The sequence below is a fragment of the Macaca thibetana genome, chromosome 3 (genome assembly GCF_024542745.1).
Source record: "Macaca thibetana thibetana isolate TM-01 chromosome 3, ASM2454274v1, whole genome shotgun sequence".
Classification (NCBI taxonomy): domain Eukaryota; kingdom Metazoa; phylum Chordata; class Mammalia; order Primates; family Cercopithecidae; genus Macaca; species Macaca thibetana.
Genome location: NC_065580.1, coordinates 88433833 through 88450038, shown reverse-complemented (window position 1 = coordinate 88450038; position 16206 = coordinate 88433833). Strand labels below are relative to the sequence as shown.

At 35.8% G+C, this 16206-nt stretch overlaps 1 protein-coding gene across 7 annotated transcripts in view; it reads left to right on the top strand.

The window, feature by feature from the left end:
- Positions 1–16206, top strand: part of SNX13 (sorting nexin 13) — a 153237-nt gene that overhangs the window by 51701 nt on the left and 85330 nt on the right. For all 7 annotated transcript variants that reach the window (XR_007724026.1, XM_050783102.1, XM_050783103.1 and 4 more), the window contains 3 exons: positions 8408–8529; positions 8617–8718; positions 10925–11013. Coding sequence is in view for 6 of the 7 variants with exons in the window: in XM_050783102.1 (XP_050639059.1) it covers positions 8408–8529; positions 8617–8718; positions 10925–11013 (313 nt within the window). In the remaining variant the exon portion in view is untranslated. The remainder of the gene's footprint in view (positions 1–8407; positions 8530–8616; positions 8719–10924; positions 11014–16206) is intronic.

Here is a 16206-nt window from a genome sequence, read left to right as displayed (position 1 = left end):
TGTCCTTTACAGGGACGTGGATGAAGCTGGAAACCGTCATTTTCAGCAAACTAACACAAGAACAGAGAACCAAACACTGCATGTTCTCACTCATGAGTGGGAGTTGAACAATGAGAACACGTGGACACAGGGAGGGGAACATCACACACCAGGACCTGTTGGGGGGTGGAGGGCAAGGGGAGGGAGAGCATTAGGATAAATACCTAATGTAGGTGACGGGTTGATGGGTGCAGCAAACCACCATGGCACGTGTATACCTATGTAACAAACCTGCACATTCTGCACATGTACCCGAGAATTAAAAGTATGTATAAAAAAAAAAAGCAGCAGCACACTCAATAATAAAATGACAAGTAACCTAATTAAAAAATGGGGAAAGAATTTGAATAGACATTTCTCTGTAGAAGAAATGTCCAGATGTTCTGAAGGACTTAGATCTTAGTTGTAATTTTATTAATACTCCTGTTTACTAAAATAGTTAACATCATGAGTTTAATTTTCTATACTTTATTACTTAAGAAGATGTGCACTTAGCCCCATGTTATTTTTTTTTTCCTGTATTTTGTCTTAACTAAGGTGTTCACGTCTTGTTTTTTATACTGCTGAAATGATGACTATACTTTATGTGTGTACTTCTGTATAAACTTTTTACTATTTTCTGAGACCTAAGTCCTTCAGAACATCTGGATTTTGGAATCTCTTTGAAGCATTGAAACATAGGATATAGGACTGCACTTCTTAAGCAGTGTTATCGCTCACTAAATACCATTTCCCTTAATACAGTCATGTAAAGCTGCATGCCTAAGTTCGTTTCCACCAATTTTATGAATCAGGATGTTTTGTTTTCTTGTTAAGGTAGAGTAGAAAGAACACTGAACTGAAAGTTAAGAACCCTGTTTGTTTTTGTTTTTGTTTTTGAGACAGAGTTCGCCCTGTCGCCCAGGCTGGAGTACAGTGGCGCAATCTCAGCTCACTGCAACCTCCGCCCTTCCAGGAACCCTGTTTGTTTAACAAAACCTTGGTCTCACTGTGTCTCCTAGAATATGTAATTTAAATTCTGGCTCTGAAATTACAGGGAATTGTGATAGTGATTTGAGATCCCTTTCAGTTCTAAAATAGTAAGATTCTCTGGTCAGGTTGTTACTAATCTTGATTTCTTTTCAATCGTGTCTCCTCCCAAAACACACACTAACTTACTCCATCACACTCCACATTTTGAATGCCATTTGGGGAGTTATTTTTTTTAAGTATATAGCATTGCTAATTAGAGTTAATTTACTTTGGGATTAAAGTACTCTTCGTAGCTATTGTTTTATTAGTAGGTGTCTTTTCTTTTGTTTTTGTTTTTTTTGAGACGGAGTCTCGCTCTCGCCCAGGCTGGAGTGCAGTGGTGCAATCTCGGCTCACTGCAAGCTCCCCCTCGTTCATGCCATTCTCCTGCCTCAGCCTCCCGAGTAGCTGGGACCACAGGCGGCCGCCACCACACCCAGCTAATCTTTTTGTATTTTTAGTAGATACAGGATTGCACCATGTTAGCCAGCATAGTCTCCATCTCCTGACCTGGTGATCCGCCCGCCTCGGCCTCCCAAAGTGCTGGGATTACAGGTGTTAGTAGGGGTCTTATAGTAGGATAACAAAATTTATTTAAACCTTTTAGTATATTTCTAAATGATCAGAAAGAATGCTTGATTCTAAACATAAAATACGTTTACTAATCTTTTCTCGATTAAAACACTTGAATCAATGAAATAAAAAGTTTTTGTACAACTAGACTATTGCTGTTATTTATAGAATGCTGAAAGCAATAAATCTGTAGTGTTATGAGTTTAATATTTTTTTAAGTTTTCTGAGGTGTAAGTTCTCCCACCACATTCAGTTTTAAGCTATCAGCATGAAGTCACTGAACATGGAAATAGGAAGAGATGTACATAATTGTTTGCCTACTCCAGCTCACAGTTGGAAAGGATACAGCTAAGTGAAGAGTGGGCAGAGGCAGATTTGTAAACCTGAAGTAATGAGATGTATTTCCTTGTGTGTTTGCTAATTTAACTCCTATGGAAGAATTCTTCATTTATTTTTGAGGACTCTGGTAGGGGTAATCATACATTTACTGTAAGTTCAGGAATGTTTGTGAAGAAGGTCAAGTTAGTTTCATTATTTTAATCAATACTGACAACTAAATCCTTAAAGTGGATGATAAAAGGGTAAAAAAGGGGACTCTAGAGAGATGATTATGGTTAACACGTAGTATTTATGACTGAATTGACGTAGGGGGGATTGATTTAGTGGATTCAAAATGAAGCTTACAATTCTGTGCCTTTACAATTTTACCCAAATTCAATTTCAGGCTGAGTTTTTGACACTGTAGAACAAAGTAGTTCTTCAAGGACTCTGAAGGATGGAAACAAGTAAAGGATTATGTACTTAAAGAGTAGTATATCCTTTCTAATAGTGAATTAAGAGGGGAAGTTAGTATCTGATTCAGAGGCTCAAAGGAGAAGGAATTTTTTTCTTTCACAGATAAGCCACTCAGTTGCTCTCTCTCAACAAAAAAAAGTCTGTGAGTCAGTTGATCAAAAGGCCCTCTAATAGAGTAAAACTTTTCCCAAAATCTGCTCAAAGTTACTTGTCAAAAATCTACCCAGAAAAACTAGGAATTCTATTTTAATGATTTTTCAAAAATTTCTGTTTTTTACATAGAAGATAAAGACCTTTTGTAGAAGATTAATACATATTATTATAATTTTATGTGATTGGTTATTATATTGACCTTATTAACGTACCTTTAAAAAAGCCAAGTCTTAACATGCGTGTGTGTGTTTGTGTGTGTATGTATATATGTATATACCTCTTCCCTTGAGATTCCTTTCAGTTCTAAAATACTAAGATTCTGTGGACCTCTCTGTCTGTGTGTGTGTGTGTATGTGTGTATGTATGTGTGTATGTGTACATATATATAGTGTCTATATGTATACCTGCACATGTAGTATATAGTACACTCTGTCATTCTTACAGTTTTTAAAAAAGGTCTTCATAGTCATTTCTCTGAAAAACTAATGTAGCATCAGGAGCATACCATTTATTATAGGATTATTTTCTGTGGAAAAAGCAGCTTTTACTTTTATCATTTTGACATAAGGCACGTTTTCCAGGAAAGTATTCTGCCATGAATATGAAGATCGCCTTTACTGCCAAACGATCACCCTCTCCTGGTCAGGCAAGTCTACAAGATGACCCTTGCATATATATTTATCATGCTCGTTCCCATCTTCTGCTCATTCCTGTGTCCTTTCTTCTCTCGTATAAATACTGCTCTTTCATCAAGATTTAAGTGTAGCCTCTTTATTGAAGCCTCTTTAAATTACTACATATCACTTAATCTATAGTCTTTGTGTGTGTAGTTCTTGTCAACAAAATTTTAAGCTGATTTTGAAATGGTTCCAATTCTGTGCTATTGCAGTGAAAGTTCTCTTAACTGATGTTAGTTAGCCAGTGCTCTCCATTCCCTTTGTATGCTATAATGACTGATAACCTTAACATTAAGACTAGGCTCTATTACATCTATCCACTTCTGTTTCCACCCTTTGAGTTTTATGCTTATCAAAAGTCAGTTGTGTGATGCCTGGACCCCACCTCCAGAAAATCTGATACAGTTAGTCTGTGGTGTGACCTGAACATTGGTGATTTAGAGGAGACAGATAATCAAACACGTTGAAAAAAAAGTTGTATTTGTTTCTGAGCCCATTATCCCAGTTACACTTTTTTATGATAATCAGGTGGTTTAATTAACACTCAACTTAGATTGAAGAAATATGAATATGACAGGGTAGTTTCTATGAAAACCAAGTCACTTGCTTTGGAATTACTCAAAGCTGGTGGAAGATTATAGTTGAATTAAGTGAGTGAAAGGCAAGTATGAAATTTGAAAGTCTTCAAGGACTCTTCATGCAGATTTGTTCACAAATGTCTTTATTCCCTTGCCATTTTAAAGAAACTGGACACCATAGGTTTTGCAGTGTGGGAACAGTTTGTAGTTTTTTCAAGACCCAAGGCATGTTAATACCACTCAGCAGAGCCTTAACCAAAGAATAAATCTTAGTCCTACACAGGAAGATTTATATCATTGAAGTTAAAGTGAAATATATTCGTGACTCCCTCTTTTGATCAAATATTTAAATTTACCTACTGCCCAATTACCAGTTTTTTATACACTCTGTCCCTGTGTGTGTGTATGTGTATGTGTATGTGTATGTGTATGTGTATGTGTATGTGTATGCGTATGTGTATGTGTGGTTTTATGTAGCTAATATAATCAATCATAGACTCAAAGATATAATAAGTGTTGTTAGAGAAAACAAACTTTGGGAAATGATGTGACTTGCTGAATTTCATAGACTGGCACATATGCCTTTGATTTGAGTAAAAGACCCATCATTTGGGGAAGACTTTTGTTCGAATCAATGGCATATGTGCCAGTCCAGTGCATTTTCCAGAAATACTTGATTTTGGTCGTGTTTTGTGTTACTGATGATGAGCTGTACACTGCTTAGAATAGATGGAACAAGTGAGGCAATTTATAATTCTAAACTCACACATATTTGGGACTTTACTTGCCTTTTTAAGGCATTGGCATTAAGTAGCCGTGAGTCAAAAAGAGCTTCTCAGTACATATTCTACTTTAACACTTCAGGGAATAAGGAAGCAATTGTTGTTTGTGCCTACTGTTGCCATTCTCCAAACATCCATCGTAAACAGTGCTCTAACCCTGAAAAAGGAATCAATAAATCAGTGTGCATTGAGTGCCTCCAATAATATTTGAAACATTACTTTTCCACGGGGGATACAACTATGAATAAAACAAACACAGTTGGCTGAGTGCAGTGGCATGTGCCTGTACTCCCAGCTACTCAGAAGGCTGAAGTAAGAGGATCACTTGAGCCTAGGAGTTTGAGGCTGCACTGTGAATGCAGCCTGGACAACATAGTGAGACTCTATTTAAACAAACCAACAACTGCAATAACAAAAAACAGACCCAGTCAATCCGTGCCTTACTGAGATTAATATTCTAACAGCAAATAATTCAACTGTAGCTTGTAAGAGCTATAAAAAGTGGAAAGTTTGGTAGAATGCATGACTGGAGACAGGACCTAGTCTGAAGGAATAGTGGAGAGGATGGGGGTCAATGAGGGCTGGCATGTGGAATTGACGTTTTAGATAAACTTTAATGTATAAGTGGGAATTGTCAAGTGAATGGGGGGAGAGGAAAATTTATGGAGAGTAGGCAGTGCCAAGCAAATGTAGGGGAGGGAATAGTCTGTCCAGAGGCACTGAGAGTATAAGGGGCGTATTAGCATTTGACAAATGGAAAGAAAGCCTGTGGATCTGCATAACAAAGAGGCAGGGAGAAGGTGAGATAGATGGTGATGAGGAGGAAATACACAAGGGCTCTCCGGTAAGAAAGATCTTAGAGAAGGTGTTTGTGCTTAGCTCTAATAATAATGGGGTGTTATTGCAGTTTTAAAGCTGTATATATCCTATTTTAAAAATTTGACTGCTTTATGGAAATTGGAATGCAAGGGAGACAGTGGATGTGGGAGACCTATAAGTAGAATGGTGGCGAGGGATAGGATGGTAGCATTAGAGACAGAGATAAGGGCTTGCAAAATTTATGTTCAGAGAGACATACTTTATAGTTTTGTTTTGCTTTTGTGCTTTCAATTAAAATTTCATTACTTGTTTGCATTCCTAGTTAACCTTCTTAATTCTTTATTGCAACCATTCTGTCAAGATACATAAGCTTCAGGGGCCTACTGTAAATTTTTTCAGGCTAGGGTTAATTGTATCACTTTTTTTGGTCATATAGGGATTATGTTCTTTTATTTTTAAATTCAAGAAATTACAGCTTATTAGTAATAATAATAAAACTCAAGTGTCGGTAATAAGATGAGTTATGTAATAGCCCGGTTGTTTTACTAGACTAAGAATTATATGGGGGAATATTTTAAGCAAAGTGAAAAAGAGTTTTGACTGTTGGCATAATGTAAGAAGAATTGATATTAAGAGCTCTACTAGAAAGCTATGTAGTAGATGCAGTAGAAGTATGGCTATTACATAATGAAATATTTCTTACTTATTTTCACATTGCATTTATTACATATTTATCATGTCATGATTTTAGAAAGTACTTCACTGTCATCAAAATATTTTCCAATTTTGTTAAGACAAACTTTACTAGAAATTGTTAATATATATCCTTCTAATTTATAAATGGGAAGCAGTGTGCTATTGTTCTTCCTAATCTAGAAAGTTCTTTTGAGATTTATATTAAGTTTGCATGAAGTCAGTGGAAATAAGTCAAGCAGAAGGAAAATAATAACCTCAGAAAGAGATATAGGATATCTGTACTGTTTTTCCTATTTTTCCTACCCTCAGCATATTTCTGTATTGAAAATAGAAATCTGTACATCAAATTTGAAATAATTTGTATGTATTTGCATTGCTTGATAATTTTGTTCGTTTAAAATGTGATTATGTCCTCTATAATGAATCAAGATGGATTTAAAATGCCTTCTACATTGGTAAATTTTATTTTGTTTGAAAGTTTCAGTAAATTAAATAAACAGCATTGTACCATGAAACAGGACAGATGTAACTTGAAAGATTATATATTCTGCTTTCTTCTAAGTTTGTCAGAATGAACCTTTTATGGATTAAATGAGCTATGGCCTATACTAAGTAAATTTTGTTTTTATAAAATTTTCAAGTATGGATGATTTTGAATAAATATTCATATAAAGATTTTTGAAAGATGCTTATACAGATTGTGATTTTTTTTTAAAATAAGAAAAAAGAGATTCTAGAGACTGTTAGGTTTAAATTTTTATTTTAGGTTTTATGTTGAGACTGAATATTGTTACCAAGTTTAGTTATATGCTTATATGCTTGGCTCTTATAGTCTATATAATGTTAATTAATTCTTCCTCGGATTACTGAGCTTAGGGATCCACCTTTCTGTGTTGATTTGTTTTCCTGTTCATATACTTATGGCTTTCTCTTTAGTTTCATGTATACAAACAAACCATAGTTGTGCCTTAGTGTTAATAACTTATTTTTTACTTGAAAACAGCCATTTATTTTTCAATATCATACTGACTCTTTAAGGGTTTTTTCCCCCCCAAAAAAGTTACAGTAATTAAGTCAGCTTCTTCACTAGCCTCTTTATTGTATGTTTGGGTAATTACCAGAATGAGTTACGGTGTACTTTTTTGGTTCCTCCATTGTCCAGCATCTTCCCGAATAGACTCTTTGTTTTCTATCTACTTGGTATGTTCCTGAAAGGGTGAATTAATTTTAGTGCGATTTTATGAAAAAGAACATTATATTAAAAAGTCACGCAGTCCAAGGAGAGATATAAATTGTTTTTGAGTTATCTATTGTGTTTTTTACCTGTTTCACTGGTATACTGAATTAACAGTATCTTTTGAGGTCTGTTGCTTTTGAGATGGAGTACTAGGTGACTTCCTAAAATTAGTAATTACCTTTTTCATCAGTATTCTAAAGGCTTTTATATGTGTGATATTTTACATCATTCTTTAAACCATTCGTTTAATTAGTTATTTCTAATGGTTAAGGCTTTTTGTTGTTGTTGTTGGTGGTGAGATAGCTCTGTTACCCAGGCTCGAATGCAGTGGTGTGGTCACAGCAGCGTTGACCTCCTGGGCTCAGGTGATCCTCCCACTTCACCCTCCCTAGCAGCTGGGACTATAGGTGCATGCCACCATGCCTGGCTAATTTTTGTAGAGATAGTTTCACCATGTCAACTAGGCTGGTCTTGAACTTCTGGACTCAAGTGATCCTCCTGCCTCAGTCTCCCAAAGTGTTGGGATTACAGGTGTGAGCCACTGTGCCTGACCATGGCCAAGTTTTTAAGTGCTAGTGTATTCAAACAGAACATTCAGAACATGTGTTGCATCGCTAAAAAGACGAATGTGGAGAATTCAGAAACAATTCAGAAGAAACCAAGAAATGTTTGAAATGCTCTTTTAAAAGCAAACAAAACTATTCAGAATTCCTTATGTATTCTTATGTTGGGGCTGAGAAATTACATGATACACTGTTATCAGATTCACTTCAAATTTAACTGGAAAAAAATTAATTTCTTTTACTATTTTAAGCATTTAGATAGTAGTTTTAAACTTTGGCACATGAAATAATTCAAGTAATATTGTTAGAAGACTTAGTGAAGATTTACTTTGGATCTTGTGAAACAATACTAACAGGCAATAATGAAAATCTCAATTTAAATTTACAGTCTCAGACAATCATGTTGTCAGTAGTCATTAAAATGAATTTATATTTTCTGATAAAGCATTTATATAATTCTTTTATGTAATGTGTTTTTTATAAGGTCAAAAGAAATAGACTGGCAACCTTATTTTACTACACGCATTGTAGATGATTTTGGCACACACTTACGAGTATTCAGAAAGGCTCAACAGAAAATAACAGAGAAAGATGATCAAGTAAAAGGTAATATCTTTATTCCATTTGAAAACTAGGATTTAAAAATCTGTTTTCCTTTTATCATTTTATATATCTTGAATTGTTTTTCTTCAGGTACAGCAGAAGATCTTGTAGATACCTTCTTTGAAGTTGAAGTTGAAATGGAAAAGGAGGTTTGCCGTGATCTAGTGTGCACTTCCCCCAAAGATGAAGAAGGTTTTCTTTCAATTTAACTTTTTTGACAATAGTAACTGGCTAGAGTCAAGTTAGCAGAACCAGTGAACAAATCTTAAGGGTAAAATTATTCTTACTTTGGGCAGGTAGCATAGTAAAGATACTATTCATTTTATTTTATTTTGTAATTCTTAAAAGTAGTTTCCAGATTCTGTTTTCTTCTTTAAAGGCCATCTTTAATAATTAACTGGTCCTGGCTGGGTGCAGTGGCTCACGCCTGTAATCCCAGTATTTTGGGAGGCCGAAGGGCCTGGATTGCTTGAGCCCAGGAGTTCAAGACCAGCCTAGGCAACATGGCAAAACCCTGTCTCTACTAAAAGTATGAAACATTAGCTGGCTGTGATGGTGCACACCTTTAGTCCCAGCTATTCAGGAGGCTGAGGTGGGAGAATCACCGGAGCCTGGGAAGTCAAGACTGCAGTGACCTGTGATCATGCCACTGCACTCCAGCCTGAGTGATGAGAGTGAGACCCTGTCTAAAAAAAAGAAAAGAAATTATCAATCTACTTTTAAAATATAGCAAACATAAACATTTTATAATTGGATTTTTTTTATCTGTAGTGATTTCTCTTCCTCTTGAATTTATTATTTTTGCTTCAGAAGTATACCTGTTACCATAAAATATTTCCTAAGGGAATGAATATAGTGATTTCAAATAAAATTTATAGATTTCTTTTTTTTTTTTTTTTGAGACGGAGTCTCGCTCTGTGGCCCAGGCTGGAGTGCAGTGGCCGGATCTCAGCTCACTGCAAGCTCCGCCTCCTGGGTGTATGCCATTCTCCTGCCTCAGCTTCCTGAGTAGCTGGGACTACAGGCACCCGCCACCTCGCCCGGCTAGTTTTTTGTATTTTTTAGTAGAGACGGGGTTTCACCGTGTTAGCCAGGATGGTCTCGATCTCCTGATCTCGTGATCCGCCCGTCTCGGCCTCCCAAAGTGCTGGGATTACAGGCTTGAGCCACCGCGCCCGGCCAAATTTATAGATTTCAACGGGCTTGTCTTTTATTTGTAGGAGTTTACACTAGACAAGTTTTAGCTAAGGACGTTATCTTTTCCCAGTTTTGCACGTATTAAGTCTTTGTTAATTGGCACAGTTTTAAATTAAGAGAATCACTTATGCAATTATATTCCCAGGAAGTGTCAGCACAGGAACAACGATAGAAAAGCTCTTCTAGTTGTGGAAATTGTTTTCTTAGATTTTGAAAATGTTTTAAATATTTTTATTTATTTCCTTTCTTTTCCCTTTTCTTTTTATTTTTATTGTATAGTTCAGCTTTTAATGGCCAGTTTATTAGCACTGTTAAGAAATATAGTTGACACTTGAACAGTGAGAGGGTTGGGGGTACTGACCCCCTGTGCAGACAGAATTCTGTGCATAACTTTTGTCCCCCAAAAACTTAAATACTAACAGCCCACTGTTAACCATAACCCTTACCAATAATGTAAAAAATTGAGTAACAGACTAGTATCTGCACATATTTTATGCATTAATGGCATACCTTTTTCTTAATTTTTTTTTATATTTCTAGGCTATGCGGTTCATCTCTGAGTTTTTTAAATAGTCACAAATCTCTAAAAAATTTTCTAATTTATTTACTGAAAAAAATCCACATAAAAGTGGGCCTGAGAAATTCAGACTCTTTGTTCAAGGGTCAATTTGTATTATAGTAACTTAGAATGTAACTCATAGATATACTGATGTGCAATAGTTTTATGTAAGTTGAGCTCTCTTAAATCAGCAGAGTAGATGAGCATACTCTTTTTTTCCTTTGTTATAGCCTGCTGAGATGGTGGAGGTTTTTCTTTGAAAGAAGAATTACAGCTATATTTTAAAATGTGTGAATAACTTTTAAGTATGGAAAGCTAATTAATGTGTGGTAGAATTACAAAGTACCTGGTCCATCTAAAACTATTTTGGGAGAAAAGACTTGTAATGAAATTTTTTATGATTCAAAAAACTGGTTAAAACAGCAAAATTAAAAAACAATTAAGTTGATTAATGAATAGTTACTACTTGAAGAATAATGAAGGAATTTTTAATGAATACTGATGTGTACTAATTACTAAAATAATAAGCCATTTTAGGCAGAGAACTGCTTATTTCCACCTTTTTTATGTACCTTATATATCAAGAGTAAGTGTAGACTTTATATTTTCTAATGTTATGATAGCTACTTTTTCTATTTTTAGGATTCCTAAGGGATTTGTGTGAGGTCTTATTATATTTATTGCTACCTCCTGGAGATTTCCAGAACAAGATCATGCGATACTTTGTCAGGGTAAGCTTAAACTCATACCAAATCATACCTGTAAAAAAACGTAGAGCAGCAGTTTTCAAAATTTTTGGTCTTAAGACCCTGTTACGCTCATAAAATTTATTGAAAACTCTAAAGAGATTTTGTTTATGTGGGTTTTCTTTAAAATATTTACATATTATAAGTGAAAACTAAGAAATTTTTAAAACATGAAAATATACAAGCATATATTTCATTACCTGATACATAGATAGAGCATCATAGCATTATGTAACTTTTGTAAAGGTCACTGTATGTACATGAAAGAACAAGAGTGAAAAGTTAAATAATGTCTTCGCATTATTATGAAAATGGTGTTGAAAGGGTCACCTGAAACCCAAGCTTCTAGGGGAACTTCAGGTTCATGGAAACCTCCCCCCAATCCCCCAGGAGTCTCTGGCTGATAGGTGCTTTGGTTTTTGGTTATGACAAAAGTTTGTTTTAAATTTTCTTATACCCTAGTGTTATCTAAATCAGGTTAGATAAAAATAACATTTTTGGACAGAAACTTTAAAAACTGTGCAGTTAAGATTATGTTTTTTTGTAATTGGAAAATTAATGTCAGATGAGAATAGTAGTCTTGGACTCTTTATTCCCTGAGTATAAACCTTCAGAGTAAAGCTCTGTGTGTAAATTTAAAGGAATAACATTTGCCTTTGGCTGCTGGTAATGATTTAGAAATGCTAGCTACATAAGACCATGTCCTGGTTGAATGGGTGAAATGAAAGTTTTGAATTTTCCTAAAAACGAAAGCTTATGATCTCTTTACTCTTTTTTTGTTTGTTTGTTTGTTTTTTTTTTTTTTTTGAGACGGAGTCTCGCTCTGTCGCCCAGGCTGGAGTGCAGTGGCCGGATCTCAGCTCACTGCAAGCTCCGCCTCCCGGGTTCACGCCATTCTCCTGCCTCAGCCTCCCGAGTAGCTGGGACTACAGGCGCCCACCACCTCGCCCGGCTATTTTTTTGTATTTTTTTTTTAGTAGAGACGGGGTTTCACCGTATTAGCCAGGATGGTCTCGATCTCCTGACCTCGTGATCCACCCGTCTCGGCCTCCCAAAGTGCTGGGATTACAGGCTTGAGCCACCGCGCCTGGCCGATCTCTTTACTCTTTAGACAAACTGAAGAGATCATAGATACAGATATCTATATCTGCAAAATAGATAACAAATCCTGAGACTTGCTTTTATGCTTGTATGGTATTGTTTATAAGCAATACCATACAATTTCCTAACATCTACCTAGCTTGAGTTCAGTGTACTTCTCAGGTGTTAATGGTACTTACGTGAAGTAATAGAAAGTGCTTAGTGTTGATGGGAGGAGCCTTATTATATATTGTTAAGGCCAATTATTTGAGCTGGTCTTTATCAAGGGTGACAAGTACCTGGATGTCTATCACTAGATTCATATCTGCCACTGAAGGAAGATAGTACTAATCAGGTATAGCACTTGTTCATGCAGAATATCCATTTGGCATAATAATCTGTTTCCATAATACTCCAGCCAGCTACTGTTATGTGGAATCTCAGCATCATTTTGCATGTCTTGCCATCTTTTCCTTTTTGAAACTCTATTTTCTCTTTTCTTTCATGTCACTGGTCTCATTTTTAGTCACCTTTGTTTTCCTTTTTAGTCATGTTTATACTCCTTAACTTCTCTTCTGCTTAAATTTTGAATATTCAAGATCTTAAATCCCAGGACTTTTTCTTGCTCATCCATTACTGTGGCTTGAAACACCTTCCAAATGCTAATGAGTTTGAAATTTATAGCTTTATTTCATATTTACCTTCTGAGCTCCGGGCAACTCTGAGCTGCCCTCTTGAAGTCACCACTAGAGTGACTCATAGCTTTTTAAAACTTAAATGTCCAAAGTGGAAGTCTTATTCTTACATCCATATCCTGTCTGCCTTTTAGTCTTCTCTCCATCCTAGTAAGTGGTATGATCATCTAGTAAATTTTTCAGATCTCAAGTCCTCCAAGAGGCTTACAGGTTTGCACGTAGTGTGGCTTTATTTACCTCTCTAGCCTTCATGCCAAGCAATGTCAAGGAAAACCGGAGCTGGACAGTAAAGTGTACTAAAAAACAGACCTTATCTAGCAACTGTTGCAGTAGGGGAAATGTGACCTCGGTATAGAATTGATCTCAATTCTGAATACAACAAGAACAAGTTGGGATTTATAGCCAAGGAGCAGGCCAGGGATCAGTGGATGGCAAATTACTGAAAGGAAACATCAGGTGTAAGTGGGAATTATGGGTAAACAGACTTAATAGGATTCTTGTTGAGAGCAGGCTGGGATATTCAGACACAAAGGGTGGGGACTGAGGAATTTAGGGTGAGGGAGGTCTGTCTAAACCCACTTGATAGAATTCTTGCTAAAACAACAATGAAAAGATGAACAGACATGGAAACTCAAAGGTTAGGGTGTAAATGGGTGGAGGATTCAGAGGAGCCTAAGTTTGGTCAAGGATAGTCTTTGTTAGTGGTCACTATACTCTAGCCACACTGGCATTTTCCCCCAAAAGTGCCATTTTTCTCCCTGCTTCTCTAATGTCCTTTTTTTCTCTGTTAAGAATGATTCTTCGGCCGGGCGCGGTGGCTCACGCCTGTAATCCCAGCACTTTGGGAGGCCGAGGTGGGCGGATCACGAGGTCAAGAGATGTAGACCATCCTGGCTAACACGGTGAAACCTCGTCTCTACTAAAAATACAAAAAAATTAGCCGGGCGTGGTGGTGGGCACCTGTAGTCCCAGCTACTTGGGAGGCTGAGGCAGGAGAATGGCGTGAATCCGGGAGGCGGAGCTTGCAGTGAGCTGAGATCACGCCACTGGACTCCAGCCTGGGTGACAGAGCGAGACTCCATCTCAGGAAAAAAAAAAAAAAAACAAACCGATTCCTCTTATTCTGTCAGCTAAATTGTATTCATTCTTCATCTCACTTCATGTCACTTACTTAGAGATGCCCACCCTGACCACCCAATCTAAATCTCCCTCATAATTCCCTGTTATTATCGATAACATCCAATTGTTTTCCTTCATAGCATTTACCATATTTTAAGATGGTAATTTGGTTGTTAATTTGGTACCTCTTTCTCCCAGATGAATTGTAACTCTAATGAGGACAGAGACTATATCTGTATTTATCATAAATATATACTTAGTGCTTAACATAATAACTGGCACATAGCAGATGCTCAGTCAGACAATCAGTTTTATTGCAAAAGGAAACCCATTTACCATCTTGCTGGCTGTGGTGCATGTGCTACTGCAGCTTCTTGAAGAGTAAGTTGACTCCTAAGAGCCACAAATGAAAATCTTCCTTGTTACATGAGGTTATTTAAAATAGGTAGGATTTTAATGAGCACTTTTTTTTTTATAATAAATTTCTCTTTTAGGCCAGTATTTTATTTCTTTTTGGTTGAATCTAATTGAGCGAGGATAATTACAGACCATGCATTTAGCAAGTCAGTTTTTTTCCTTTAGCTCTTTCTTTGTTTTCTTTTGTCAGTAATTCTAAGATTTCTCAGAAGATATTTTGTTTAGATTAAATAACAGATGAAAGAGTTTTAATTTTCTTTGTACGGATACTTTGTATAGATTGTGTAAGTCACTGTATTTAAGATAATTGCTATTTAATTGCCTCTACTTTCTTGCCATTACTATGTTTTATTCCTTTAACATATGGCTTCAATGACTTTGTATCTTTTAGGCCCCATGTTTGACAAACAGTGCTGTCTTCTAAAAATTGGGGATCTTAAAGTAGGAATTATGTGGAAGTGGCTACTTGCTTGGAATATTTAGAGCTCTCACTAGGACCTTGAGTCATATGATTAGCCCTTGACTAACCAAACCCTTTAATGTGACAGATTAGGAGTTTTCTAGTACAAATCGACTAATTACACCAACTAATAAGAAACACATAATTTAATCAGAAATTTTCCCCAGGTGTTTTTTTCTCCTTTTGAAAAGAAACATTTGAAAAAGTGTGCGTGCGTGTGTGTGTGTGTGTGTGTGTGTGTGTGAATTTTCTCCTAACAAAGTACATTTTAAAATTTGAACATGTGACCGGAGACATAGTTTGAAGGAAGGAATTACATACACAAATACAATTTTAAAGAAGTAGGAGACTAAAACTAACCTTGAAAGAAGCCATTTTTTGTCATTTCAGACTGTGAAGTGTCTCCAAAGACATTTCAGAAAATTACTGGCGCCTCCAAATCAGCTTTTTGGAAATACTGATTCATCATGGGGGTAATGGTTGGCAGAGACTTTATAGCTTACAAAAGAGACTTGTACAGCTTACTAAAAATAAAGACCACCTTCTGTGAACTTACACGAGAAAATGGCACAAATAAATTAGAGATCTGGGAAGAGAAAATGATCCTTTAATTAGAAAAATTAAACATCCTGTTAAGCTTATTGTTATTTAATCTCCCCTAATATTCTTAAGAAATTAGGTTTCATAAATTTATATATTACTGGCACTAAAGGGTAATACCAGGTGAAATCATTGTATTTATAGAATCAGTACTAAATTCTTAGTTTCTTTTTTTCTATTCATTTATCAAATGCCTACCCTGTTTAAAACAATGACCTTGAGAAGATGGGATGAGGAAGGTAAATATTTTTGAGGATAAATAATTCAATAGATAAGTGACCAATTCCACTCATATAGAGGGTTCCTAGATAGTTGCCATCTATTAGAAAAATGTAAGACTTATAATTACAGAGAAAATATCAAGTGAGAAATGCTGTAGATACAGGGCATGAGTATTTCAAGCATATTTCTGTTGGAATGATCAAGTTTTATTTAACAGGGTAATTGATTCTGCAGTCAGTTTTTAAAGGAAGGGCAGAATATTAATATATAGAAGCATAAACAACTGAAAGAATGGGAAAGTAGATTTTAGAGAATGTCGAGTCGATTAACATATCTATTATTTTAAAAATGTTTATTAGGAAACTATTCAAACACAGAGAAGCATAGAGAATAATACAGTAGACATTTATGTACCAATCACCTAGATGTAACCAGTGTTGATAATGTACTATAGTTGCTCTGTTTCCTCCCTTGGAAGCAGTTCTAAAATCAGTGTGTATCCTTTCCTTTTCTTTTCTGTTTCTATAATTTTAATAAAGATAAATGAATCCATAAACACTGTTAATCTTATATTTTGTCTTTTTA